Source organism: Podarcis erhardii (genome assembly GCF_964252035.2).
Source record: "Podarcis erhardii genome assembly, chromosome: 2".
NCBI classification, from domain to species: domain Eukaryota; kingdom Metazoa; phylum Chordata; class Lepidosauria; order Squamata; family Lacertidae; genus Podarcis; species Podarcis erhardii.
In genome coordinates this window covers 50,783,655-50,796,489 of record NC_138498.1, presented here as the reverse complement: position 1 = coordinate 50,796,489, position 12,835 = coordinate 50,783,655, and the positions used below count along the sequence as shown (strand labels likewise).

The 12,835-nt window shown below is 41.4% G+C and overlaps 1 protein-coding gene across 1 annotated transcript; it reads left to right on the top strand.

Annotated features, from left to right (window-relative positions):
• The first annotated feature begins 3,532 nt into the window (after positions 1 to 3,532).
• On the top strand, positions 3,533 to 11,276 carry LOC309336447 (serine protease inhibitor Kazal-type 6-like). The gene is made up of 4 exons (XM_081852201.1): positions 3,533 to 3,653; positions 5,293 to 5,315; positions 9,897 to 10,015; positions 11,135 to 11,276. Exons 1-4 carry the CDS (start codon positions 3,575 to 3,577, stop codon positions 11,199 to 11,201), a joined length of 288 nt encoding a protein of 95 aa, XP_081708327.1. The 5' UTR covers positions 3,533 to 3,574; the 3' UTR covers positions 11,202 to 11,276.
• The last annotated feature ends 1,559 nt before the right edge of the window (positions 11,277 to 12,835 follow it).

The window sequence follows — 12,835 nt, the reverse complement described above, 5'->3', positions numbered from 1 at the left end:
AAATTGGGGAGCTTTTCCAGTGGAAAGGTTAGACAGTAACTTTTATAAGTAAACATACCATTAAGAAAATAATGTGTTCAGAGGCTTCTGTTTGATTGGGAAATCTGACAGCTAGCAGTTCCTGATGGCATGGAAGACTTTGTGCATATATAGAAGCAACAATTTCCTCTTTGCAGATGTCTGTGAGGGGCTGGGCAAATGGGGCACATACCCCACTGCAGGGCTAGCTGGGGCACACACCTATTCATTCACCTTCCCATTTACCCATTCACTCAACTCATGAGTCCCAACTAGTGAAAAGAATCAGTGCCTTTCTTCACAATTGCTAAGGCTGAGCTGAATTTCAAATGTACCCAAACCAGCATTACAACAGCCTATGTATCTCCTCCACAAATTACACTGTCACATCTTGCAGAGAATACATCTGGCACCTACCCAGGGAAAGTACTAACCATTATGTATCAGGCCTTAGAGAAATCCAGGAGCTGCAGTGTTAGTATAAATGTGTGCAGCATGTTTTCTGAGCTAGAGCCCAGGATTGAATCCTAGCTAGAGACAGAGACAGTGACAGTGACTTGAATGATGGCAGCTGAATAGAAGAGGCAATACAGCTTTGATCAAATCTTCAAATGTTGCTTATACTGGAAATCAGAGGACCCTTCCTTCTAATTCAAAACCCTATTTCCTTTTATGTATTGCTCTGCTCTACAAACTGGATTTTCTGGATCATCCAGTTCCTTCAACATTTCTCCTCAGTTTACATTCATAGAGAGGGTCAGGTTATTTTCTTTATTAGGCTATGAAGCAATAACCAGCTTTATGAGAGATTCTTCATTTGAGCCCTGCAGTCATGATCTTCTTCTTTGGCAATCACTTGTAGCCAAGTAAGATTGTCTTCCACAAACACAGACTTAATGGTGTATCTCTATGTGACTGTGGAGGCCAATTCTGGATCCACACGTCCTTCCACAGTGGGATCATAGGTTTCTGGGTGGAAGTTGATCACGGTGAGGGTTTACTAAACTTGTCTTCCTCTTAGCTCGTTTCTTCTTTTTGCCTTGAGTTTGTGCTTCTTCAGAGTCCCTGGCACCTTTGGTAATGCTGTTTTCGAGCCCTGCTGTCTAGTCATGATAGGATGGTACCAATACCATGGATTGTATTAACCTTCTTCATGCAGGATAAAAATAAATTTTCAACATTTTTTCTCCCAGGGTTTTTCTCTGTATGTTCTCAGTTTGGGATCCTATGTAGTACATTGGGACAAAACTGAATGGCTTACTTCTTTTAAACCCTTGCTGCTCTCTGTGTCAGTTTGGTTTTGTGAGAGACATTACACTATATATTTAACCAAACATTTGTCGATCCATTGCCTGTACAAATCCAAGTCAGCAATCACCTGCATTTGTTCTAACTTCATTTCTTCTAACATCTCCAAATGTTGCTGAACTATATTATCTCTGACCATTGGCCATCTCTGACCATTGGCTAAGGTTGATGGGAGTTAGAGTCCAACATCTGGAGGGACACAACTTCTCTATCCCTATTCCGTTTGTCATATGTTTTGCTTCTGACCTGTTCATAACAATTTGAGTGAGGTTCATTCTTTCCCCTAAAAACAAAGGTAGCTCCATACATAATATGAATGATCCAGAATTGTGCAGGGACAGCTAGCTGAGAGAATCTCTCTCTCCAGGCCTACATCCTTCGTCCAGGAGTTGGTCTTCAGAAACTCTTGCCCATGTTACTGTGTTAGCAATGGCTCAGTGACTTGACCCTTGTGGAGAACTTTTGGAGAACACAGAGGGCAACAAAGAATCTTCAATCATGGCCAAACTATTTAAGTTGGTGAATCTGCTGCCCCCATCTATCACTGACCATTGGCCATGCTGGTTTGAGCTGATGGACTTTGTAGTCTAACAACATCTGGTGTGGGACACAGGTTCTATTGTTTCAGTAGAACAATATTTGCGACCCAGGCCATTTTTCTTTCCATTAGTAGCCAGATGGCCTGTGAGGTAGACCTCTTAAGTTTTGTTCCTTCTATCTAGTTGTGTTCCCTTTCCATCTGTTAATGCCCCTCTCCCATTGTTACCCACAGGTGGTATCAGCCAATAGTAAGGAGCTCATAGTTAGCTGTCATATTCCTTACCTTGGGCTTAGAGTGAGGAGGGTGGGTTTCCCTTCCACAACTTAATTTGCTACCTCCTTCCTGACAATGCCCTACAAACCTTCTTTGTCCAAATCTAATTTTAGGTTCTTATTCAGCCTCCTTCTCCTGTCCTTTTCTGAAATGTCACTTTGCTAAACAAAACTTCTGTTTTCCAGGATTTTGTAGGACCTACAAATGTTCTGTGCTTGTTCTAACTCAAGGGCTCTTAAACCTTCTGCCTCCCACCCAGCGCCCACTTGGGGAGGCTAAAAAATGGCAGAGTCACAAAATGGCAGTGCAGGTAGATGAAGGCAGAATTCAACATAATTGGAGGGCAATTACTGACAATTTTCAGTTTTCTCTCTTTGGAAATTGCTGAATTCTTTGCCACAGTTATTTCTTTGCAGCAAGGAATCCCAAAGTTCAGCTTTCTTCAAGCTAAGTAGAGACATTGGCTTTGGGGGTAATGTGACAACCTCATGTTTTAGGGAACAATTGCTGTTCCGGAAGGCAATTCAGTTTATACTTTCCCTACCCTTACACCTCTCAATCCACTTTTACTCATCTCCTTCAATTTCTTCCACACTTCTCCTTTCACATTTATTTATACTTTATCCCATCCCCAGTGGCCAGTGGTAAGTAATACATTGGTTTGAATTAAATTGGAAAATGAGATGTTTATAACTCAGATAACTGATTTGTTGTTGTTTCTATTTGCATATTTAAAAGAAGGTAGAATTTTTTAAAGTGGATTTTTAAAAAGATTTAAAAATTTCAACAGATTAAACAGGCCCCATTACTTCTTTTTCTTCAAGTGTTTCTATACCACTTAATATTTAGAACTTCTAAGCTACAGTTGAAAGATAAGAGGGCTCTGTCAGTCACCAGTTTCTAGCTCCTCCTATCCAGTCACATCTTTTGTTGCTGCTACAACCACAAAGTTTGACTACTTGGACCATGCCTAATAAGATTCTGTTAATATTAGTCAGGGATTCATCACCACAAAAAGGAGGCATATTACTCCATGCTAAGGGTGACTTTTTGCCAGAGACTTTTTGCTAGAGATTCAATCACCATATAAATACTGAGCTTCATTATAAATGGCAGTTGCTTATCACACCCATTTATCCAAGTCTTGTTAATCAGATACACAGTGCAAAGATCAAGAATGAAATTCATGTTTGTCCTGCTTTCACAGAAGCATTCTTGAATCTGCTTTTGAAGAACTTTCTGGGTGTTCCCTGAAACTACCACCCTATCACAAAGATTTCACAATACTATGTGCCGTTTCAGCATGTAGGGACTCTACTGCAAATAATGTATATATGTGCAAAACATGCCCACCCACTCTTTCGTCTTTCCTTATATAGCTATATATACACACTGGTTAGCCAGTCTTAGGGATTTATTAAGAGAAACACACTAATGTGCGATAGACTCTTCAAGACTATGAAACTTGCATCTGCCTTTGTGCTTCTTCCTCTGATCCTGTGCTGCTTCTCAGGTGCGTAACCTACTACCTAGTGGATCCCTGTTCATTCTGTATGCTCATATGTCCAAGGGTACCATTTTCTCTTACGTTTACTCAAACTTGCTCCTGCATGCAAGTATCAAAACCATGGAAATAGAGGGATCCTGGGTTGTGTGAACTGGAACCTGTGCATGTTTGGGTCTCTGTATGCAGGCACTGTGCAAATGTTATGGAGGACAGAAATGAGGTCTGCAAGTGAGAGCCTGATCAGTCCCTTGGCATATGTCCATGTGAACACCTGAATAGGACTGAAGTAAAATCTGAACGCTGCAGCAAGTAATGGCTCACCAGAGAGGAACTTCCTAAATCCTTTTGCAGGAAAATGTATAACTGAAATATTAATGTACAACTGGCTTACATATTTATTTGTACATATGTTTAGTTATTTCCCTAAAATCCGCACAGATGTGATCTGCAGACACCACATTCTTTTCCTGTTTTTCTGATATGCAATGAGAATCAATAGCTCTTGGGTAGTACAATCCAGACACAGTTATGATTGTCAATTAAACATGTCAACTGGAGGCACACTGTGAATTTATTTATTTTTAAAACTTATATACAGCTCAGTTGTGAGGGGGAAAGCCTCAGAGTGGTTTACAAAAAGAATAAAGCAGTGAAATTATCAGTAAAAACAGGTAAAAATAATTAATTAAAACATTTAAAAAATAATTAAAATTGACAATAAGTTAAAACCCCGCTTAAAGCACACGGCAGCATTTGACATGTCTGCACTGGCTTGCCTAAACAAAAATGTTTTTAACAGGTGCCAAAAAGAGTAAAGTGAAGTCAGTACTGCCTGATATCAGTTGGCAGGGAATTCCAAACTGTGGGTGCCACCACACTGAAAGATTAATTTCTTACAAATGTGGAACAAGTATTATGTGGCACCTGTAAAAGTGCCAGTTCCACTGATCAAAGCAATCTAGGGGTCATATATGGGGTAGGGCGACTTTGTAGGTAAACTAGTTCCAAGCTGTTAAGGACTTTATACAGTGGTACCTCGGGTTACAAACACTTCGGGTTACAAACTCTGCTAACCTGGAAGTAGCACCTCAGGTTAAGAACTTTACCTCAGGATTAGAACAGAAATCACGTGCTGGCGGTGCGGCGGCAGCAAGAGGTCCCATTAGCTAAAGTGGTACCTCAGGTTAAGAACGGTTTCAGGTTAAGAACGGACCTCCGGAACAAATTAAGTTCGTAACCAGAGGTACCACTGTATACTAATCGTAGCACTTTGAACTTAGCCCAATAGCAAGTTGGCAACCAGTGGTTGTCTCACTCCTGTCAGCAATCGTGCTGCAGAATTCTGCACTAACCACAGCTTCTGGATCAAGATCAAAGGAAGCTTCACAACGGCACATACGGCGAGGATTAGAGCCTTGACGTACTGCCCACAATTTCATTGTGTGAATAAATATGAAAGCCCACAATATTAACAGCTTCAAAGAATGGGATATTGTGTCCAAAAATGTCACATCAGTAAATTATAGATTGGGGGTTTGATTTCACAAGTCTCATTTTTCTAAAGCAAAATGAAACATTAATTTAATGTATCTCTTATATTTTATCTTCTTTTCATTTGAGGATTATTATTATTTTCTAATTCTAGGTTCCACTGCTAAAGAGACAAAGGTGAGTTCATTTTACTCTTTGTCTTATTTGAGGAAAAACGGATGAAATCCCATTTAGTTAGGAGCAAATTGCCTAGTCTCTCCTGTTCCAAACTTTACTGGACCAACATTGAATTCTTCACTTGCTAATTTTCACATGGACTTTTAAAGAACAATCCTAAGCGTGTTTACGCAGCAGCAAATACCACTGAGTTCAACGGAATTTACCTCCTAGTAATTTTGTCCAGGATTGAAGCATTAAAATGTGCTCCCTCTCCCCAAAATACACACATTAAAAATTTTTTTGGTCAGTTCTTGCATATGATCCACATTTTTATGAGTAAAATATTGCAATCCAAAATGTATTTCAGACATTTGGTTTGGCTGTTAAGGTGAATATTTCTTATGACAGCACCCCATCATGTGGCAAGAGATGGTACTTATGATACCAGATGTTAAAGTACTTTGTGGTTTTTCCTATCTTCCTGGTGTGGTAAATACCAGAAATCACCAGCTGAGGGCATATTTATTTTTATTTTATTTTAAAATCTATATTTAATTTTTAAAAAATCCATATTCCCACCTGCTGAGGGATTTTTCATTTATTTGTAATATTTGTGTCATCCTCTTTTCAGGAGTTCAGAGTGCCACTATAGCTGTGTTGGTACAATGAGGTGAAGTAAGTTAGGCTAAGAAAGGAGCAGATAACCCTTTCAGCCCACAGGCCTTGGAAACCTTCCAAGGACTACATGCCTGTGGTGCTTGGAGCAATAATGCAGATTTTACAGTAGGCTAGTTTCTACACATACTGAGACATAGCTCTCTATCCTCCATCCAGGCAAGGAAGTGGCATTATAAGCATTCAGGGACACATTCTGGCCAGGGGGAAAACACTTGAGGAGGGTGCAAAGCAAGGCCAGGCCACTCAGTGGTGTGGATGCATAGAATCATAGAGTTGGAAGAGACCACAAGGGCCATCGAGTCCAACCCCCTGCCAAGCAGGAAACACCATCAGAGCACTCCTGACATATGGTTGTCAAGCCTCTGCTTAAAGACCTCCAAAGAAGGAGACTCCACCACACTCCTTGGCAGCAAATTCCACTGTCGAACAGCTCTTACTGTCAGGAAGTTCTTCCTAATGTTTAGGTGGAATCTTCTTTCTTGTAGTTTGGATCCATTGCTCCGTGTCCGCTTCTCTGGAGCAGCAGAAAACAACCTTTCTCCCTCCTCTATGTGACATCCTTTTATTTATTTATTTGAACATGACTATCATATCACCCCTTAACCTCCTCTTCTCCAGGCTAAACATGCCCAGCTCCCTTAGCCGTTCCTCATAAGGCATTGTTTCCAGGCCTTTGACCATTTTGGTTGCCCTCCTCTGGACACGTTCCAGTTTGTCAGTGTCCTTCTTGAACTGTGGTGCCCAGAACTGGACACAGTACTCCAGGTGAGGTCTGACCAGAGCAGAATACAGTGGCACTATTACTTCCCTTGATCTAGATGCTATACTCCTATTGATGCAGCCCAGAATTGCATTGGCTTTTTTAGCTGCCGCGTCACACTGTTGGCTCATGTCAAGTTTGTGGTCAACCAAGACTCCTAGATCCTTTTCACATGTACTGCTCTCAAGCCAGGCGTCACCCATCTTGTATTTGTGCCTCTCATTTTTTTTGCCCAAATGCAGTACTTTACATTTCTCCCTATTAAAATTCATCTTGTTTGTTTTGGCCCAGTTCTCTAATCTGTCAAGGTCGTTTTGAAGTGTGATCCTGTCCTCTGGGGTGTTAGCCACCCCTCCCAGTTTGGTGTCATCTGCAAATTTGATCAGGATGCCCTTGAGTCCATCATCCAAGTCGTTGATAAAGATGTTGAATAAGACGGGGCCCAAGACAGAACCCTGTGGCACCCCACTAGTCACTCTTCTATGCAGATAGGGAGTGGCCTACAGACAGTGCCATGGACCACATAATAATAATAATAATAATAATAATAATAATTTTTATTTATACCCTGCCCTCCCCAACCAAGGCCGGGCTCAGAGCAGCTTACAAGCAATAATAAAAACAAGTTGAATGATTACAACTTAAAAACAAAATTAAAATACAACATTGAAATATTAATATTGAAATATTAAAATGTAGCCTCATCGCAGGAGGAGAAGGAAAAGAAAAAAGAAAGAGGGGGGGAATCAAATTGGCTCCAAGCCAAAGGCCAGGCAGAACAACTCTGTCTTACAGGCCCTGCGGAAAGAAATCAGATCCTGCAGGGCCCTGGTCTAATGAGGCAGAGCATTCTACCAGGCCAGAGCCAGAGTTGAAAAGGCCCTGGCTCTGGTTGAAGCCAATCTAACTTCCTTAGGGCCCGGGACCACAAGGGTGTTGCTATTTATGGACCTTGAGGCTCTCCGTGGGGCATAGCGGGAGAGGCGGTCCTGTAGGTACGAGGGTCCTAGGCCGTGAAGGGCTTTAAAGGTCAAAAGCAGCACCTTAAATCTGACCCTGTACTCCACCGGGAGCCAGTGCAGCTTGAAAAGCATAGGCCTGGAGAACCACTTTTGGCCCATGAGCTTGAGGTTCCCCATCCCTAGTTTAAGCAATAAGCCCTCTTTAGGCATTCTGAATTTGTATCTGTGGAAGCATGAGATTAACTCAGCCAGCTACTCCTCCGAACCTACCCATGTTGGTTCTTCATCGTTCCCAGTAGTAGGGAACCTGATCACTCCATGTAAGAAGGTTGGGCGTCCAAAGAGGCAAAGTCAGGATGCCAGTAACAAGTTGCTCAAGGCTGCCTATTTAGCTGCATCAGGCCTGGCATTAGAGAGCACCAGGCATGGTGTGGTGGCAGTTGTCCAGGGTTGGAAGGGATCAAAGACCTTTTGCTATTTCTGCAGCCCTGTCTCCAGTGTCCTAAAGCTGCACAATCAAGGTGTGCTTTTTAGGTGCTGTGAATGAATGAATACAACTTCATTTGCATCAGCCAACAGCCATAGCAACAAAAGAACATTGCAGTATACACAGAACAACATAAAATGTTGATTATATAAAACACCAATTTAGAGTCCTGAATCAGCAGTCAAATAGTGGACCTTTTTCCAATTGCCCCAGCTAAAAACCTTGTGACCTTTGCTGTCATCTGCTCCTCTTGATCTGCCAGGAGAAAAGACACTGTGGCAGTGGTTGGGCGACCCGGAATGGACAATAAAAGAGGGGTGATAATTTTGTTCCTCAGGTCTTTGTACAGAGTGCATGCCAGGAGGGCATGTACCACTGATTCAGTTCTGCCATCTCCACAGGGACATAAGTGTTTTTAGGTGCTGTTATGTTCCAAAGCTAAATATTTTTTATCAACACTGAAAACACAAGGCGCTTCTGTTTCAAGAGAATGGTGTGCAAGTTCTGTTATGTACAAGAGAACATGGCAGAAAACACAGCTGACTTCACTCTGAAAGAAGATATTGGAGCACTCCAAATCATTTCCCCATGGACCTGCACAGAAAATGGTTGATCTAGCTGAAAGGAAACACACAGAGATCTGCATCAAGCATTGCCATGAATCCATTATTATTATTATTATTATTATTATTATTATTATTATTATTATTATTATTTGATTGTAATGTTCTTGTATAATCTTAGTAGGTTGCATAATCTTAGAAGTTGTGTGGCTCTGAGGGGGCATTGCTGTGACAAGTTTTTTTCCAGCTGGAACTCAGGGTTCCAGCACCTCTCAGCTGGGCCCTGGAAATGGAGGCAGAGACCTGACCAGCCCCTCTGTGCCTCCGGCTCATGAGGAGACCCTCCCCAGAGCCCAAAGGGGACATCCTCTAGGTGCTCCAGAGAGGATCTCCTCATGATCCGAAGGCACAGAGGGGCTTTGCTGAATCTCTTCAACCTCCCAGCTATCACACCTCAGCTGAGCAACCATGAGCCGAAGCAGAACAGGGGAGGCAGCTCAGTAAGCTGCTCACCTGAGATGTGGAACCCTCTCTGTGCCTCACCTGAGCAAGCCCCCCACTCCACTGATCTGGCTCATGTGAGCTGGAGAGGCACAGTGGGGGCTCATTAAACTGCTCAGCTGAGGCATGGAAGGCTCCCCTCCCCTCCCCTCACCTGAGCAGCCTCAACAAGCCTCAGATCTTCTTTGGGCTTCTTTGGGCTTTGGTGCGTGACTATCATGAATAGACCTTGAACTTCTGAATTTGTCACTATATTAGTGCTAAGGGCCTTAGGGAAGCTTTTGCTGCTAACACTAGCGTCCTTTTAAAAAACAACTTTTGTAATGGCCTGGTGCTCTGAAGAAGAGTGCAGGTTGAGATGGTCGCAGTCACTATCACCATAATTTCCCCAGGGTACTCCTGGGCCTGGACACAGAGGCCAGAAGCTTTCTGGAGGAATTCAGATGATGTCTATTTCTGCAGGTGCTTTATAGGTTTGCGCCCTGGGCTGTCTGTCAGGACCCATCTTCACAGTTTCCCTCCTTGACAGTGCCATTGCCTAGTAAGCTCATAGAGGTGGGGCAAGGGGGCATCAGTGATTGAGACAGAGACATTAGCATCAGCCATAAGATGCTACACCTAATTAATACTGTCTTTTTTAATTTTCAGAGGAGCTGCATCATAAATCAAAAGGAAGAATATTTTGCGTGCCCACCAGTTGAGTCATTTGTTTGTGGCTCAGATGGCAAAACATACAAGAATACATGTTTTCTTGGCAAAGCTATGAGGTGATGTTGCAGTTAATCAGCAAGCAGTAATGTTTTTTAACACTACCTGGCCATGTCTCTGAAAGTTAACACCTGATAATTTCAGCCCTTCCAAGTGTCCCTATTTTCCAAGGACACCCCTGATTTAGAGAAGCCTCCCCAGTCCCATTTTTCCTTAGAATGTCCCTATTTTCATTGGAGAAATACTGAGCCGTCTGAAGGCAATCCTGTAAAGTTTTTTTATGTTTAATGTTTTGTTATGTTTTTATATATGTTGGAAGCTGCCCAAAGTGACTGGGGCAACCCAGTAAGATGTGTGGGGTATAAATAGTAAAATTATCATAATGGAATGGGATGTCCCTATTTTCATTGGAGAAATGTTGGAGGGTATGTAATTTATATTCTGGAGCATTTTGGCTTATCATGTAACAAGCTTTAAAAGAGCTAGGTTCTAGGTTTGGAAACAATACCACAAAGTCACAGATTCCAGTGGTCAGTTTGCAGACTAGCTGAGATTTCATTCCATAAAAAGAAAGAAAATAGATGGGTCTAAAGAGGAACTGAAGGAATTTTATTCTACTCTCAAAAGAAGGGCTGTTCAGTTGTTTCTTTTCATAGAAACCAGATTGTCATAGTATATTGACACTGTTAAAATACCATGATAACAGTTACTGAAGTTCACAGGTGCCATTTTTTTCTGATGAGAGGATGTTTTAGTTTTTCAAGTTGATAACAAAATGGCCGCTGATTAAAATCTGTGGTGCTGATGGTTACATTTGGTGCTTGCAGTGTATATGATGCAGCATGTTTTGTAAAGAAGTTACTAATACTTATGCCAGAGCCAGTTTTATGCAATTTTATTTTTATTACGTGGGAATGGGATGTTGATGAAAGAATGCATTGTGTTCTTTACAGTTCAAGATTTGTGAGTCTGCAAATGTGCATAGAGCTCATGTACTGTAACCACAAAGGATCCAGTCTCTTTCATGTTAATCATTATCTAGCAAAACTTAGAACAGCTGCAACTGAACACAGAATTAGGCACTGTTTGAGCCCAGTGTTTGATTGTGGTCAATAATGGTTTGTTCTTCCAGAGCTTCTCAGTGATACTTTTCTGTTTAACACTGATTTCTTTTCTAGAGCTTCTTGTGGAAAAGTGAGATACAGACACCCTGGCCCATGTATTGACAGGAAAAGTACTCCATGAAAATATCACTTTTGGTTGTGCTGACTAATTCTACTTGATCTTGCATGCTGGATAGTGAGAATGCTGCAGTTCCACAACCTGCTTGTTCATTAAACAAAAGTCAACACATCTGTAGTTGCTTCCTGCTTTTGCTTTTCCCATCCCAGTGGCAGAGCCTCATGGTAACTGGCAGGCAGCCCATTTATTGCAGGAATGGAATTAGACATATACTCAGCTGAAATGGCTTCAGTGCAATAGGAACCAAAATGCAGGGTATTCTGGTCTGCTCCTTCAGAGCAAACTTTTTGTTTTGGATTGCTTCTGAAGGGAAATCATGAATATCAACTCTAAGAATAATAATAATTGAATGTACTCTATTATTCAATTATTTTCCAATTACCATTGGAAGGGGCCATTACAAAGGACTCATCATTTCTATTCAGATGCTCCTTAAATATCGGGTTTTTTTAAAAAAAATGTTTTTGAAAAGTTCTAAAAGCATGCATAAATACACATCTAAATTCATAATTACATAATAAATATGAACAGATATAGGAAAAATATTCTGAAAATATTAAGATGGAAATCTATTTTTTTGAGTTTATGTCCATACCAATGGTGGTTGTTGGCATCTGTCTCGAGAGACAATGGAGTGTGCCTCCAGGGGTGACAACAAACTGTTGCGCTAGCAGCACCAAAGACACTGGGCAGTGTGTATGGAAGTCCTGGGCACCAGCTTGGCTGCAGGAGTTGCCGGAAGGAGGCATACAAATAAAAATCAGTGAATAAATCAGAGTTGATTAATTATCTTGCATTTGCAATCAATGATAATTCATTATCCTATCTCTGACTCAAACTATTTTAAATAAGAAAATAGTTGTTAAGATACAGGCCCTGTTTTCTGGGTTATACTCTGAAACAGGCATGGAGAATATTTGGCCCTCCAGATGTTGATGAACAGTGACTCCCATTATCCCTGGTTATTGGCCCTAAGGTGGATAAGAATTGTAATTCAGCAACATTTGGAGAGCCAAATGTTCCCAAAATGAATTATGTGAAATTATGTAGAATTATGGCCTCTAGCCCTCCATTTTGCAGGGCATAATCTCATAAGGAGCTCCATTCCCCCTTCCATGTGTTGATTTGTACATGCAGAGACCATCCGGTGACCATCATCATCATTTCATTAAAAAATAGCTTGTCATTCATTCAGTTTCTTATTATTGTTCCTGGTTTCATGTTAAAAAAATCAAAAAATCAAAATGGCTGGTACAGAATAATTGAAGGCACAAATGCTTAGCACATTTTCAAAAGCATAGTGGATTCCAATGGAACTCACTCTCAACATTTCCGTAGCTGAGAAAGTATCCTTTGCATCCATTATGATGTTCAACTGTCTTTAGGAAAGGTGCTCAATCCAGGAGGAATGTGCTGCAGTCTAAACTCTGCTCTTCCTGAAAGCCAGAAGAACTGATAAATGCACCATTCAATTTCAAAAGTTGTTTTGAATACGAATATAAAACTTGACCTAACAACCCCTCCCCCTCACACACGTAAGCAAAACTCTCTGCAGTCAACTGAAGGCAACCAGTCATGCCCTGTCCCCACCCCATATCACTCACCACCAATGAAAACTGATAAATGAATAGAAAGAG

Excerpts from the sequence above, each read along its gene's own strand:
- LOC309336447 (XM_081852201.1), top strand. The coding sequence starts at position 3,575 with ATGTGCGATAGACTCTTCAAGACTATGAAACTTGCATCTGCCTTTGTG. Across the intron at positions 3,654-5,292 it reads GATCCTGTGCTGCTTCTCAG|GTTCCACTGCTAAAGAGACA; the intron begins GTGCGTAACCTA and ends TTCTAATTCTAG. Across the intron at positions 5,316-9,896 it reads CCACTGCTAAAGAGACAAAG|AGGAGCTGCATCATAAATCA; the intron begins GTGAGTTCATTT and ends TTTAATTTTCAG.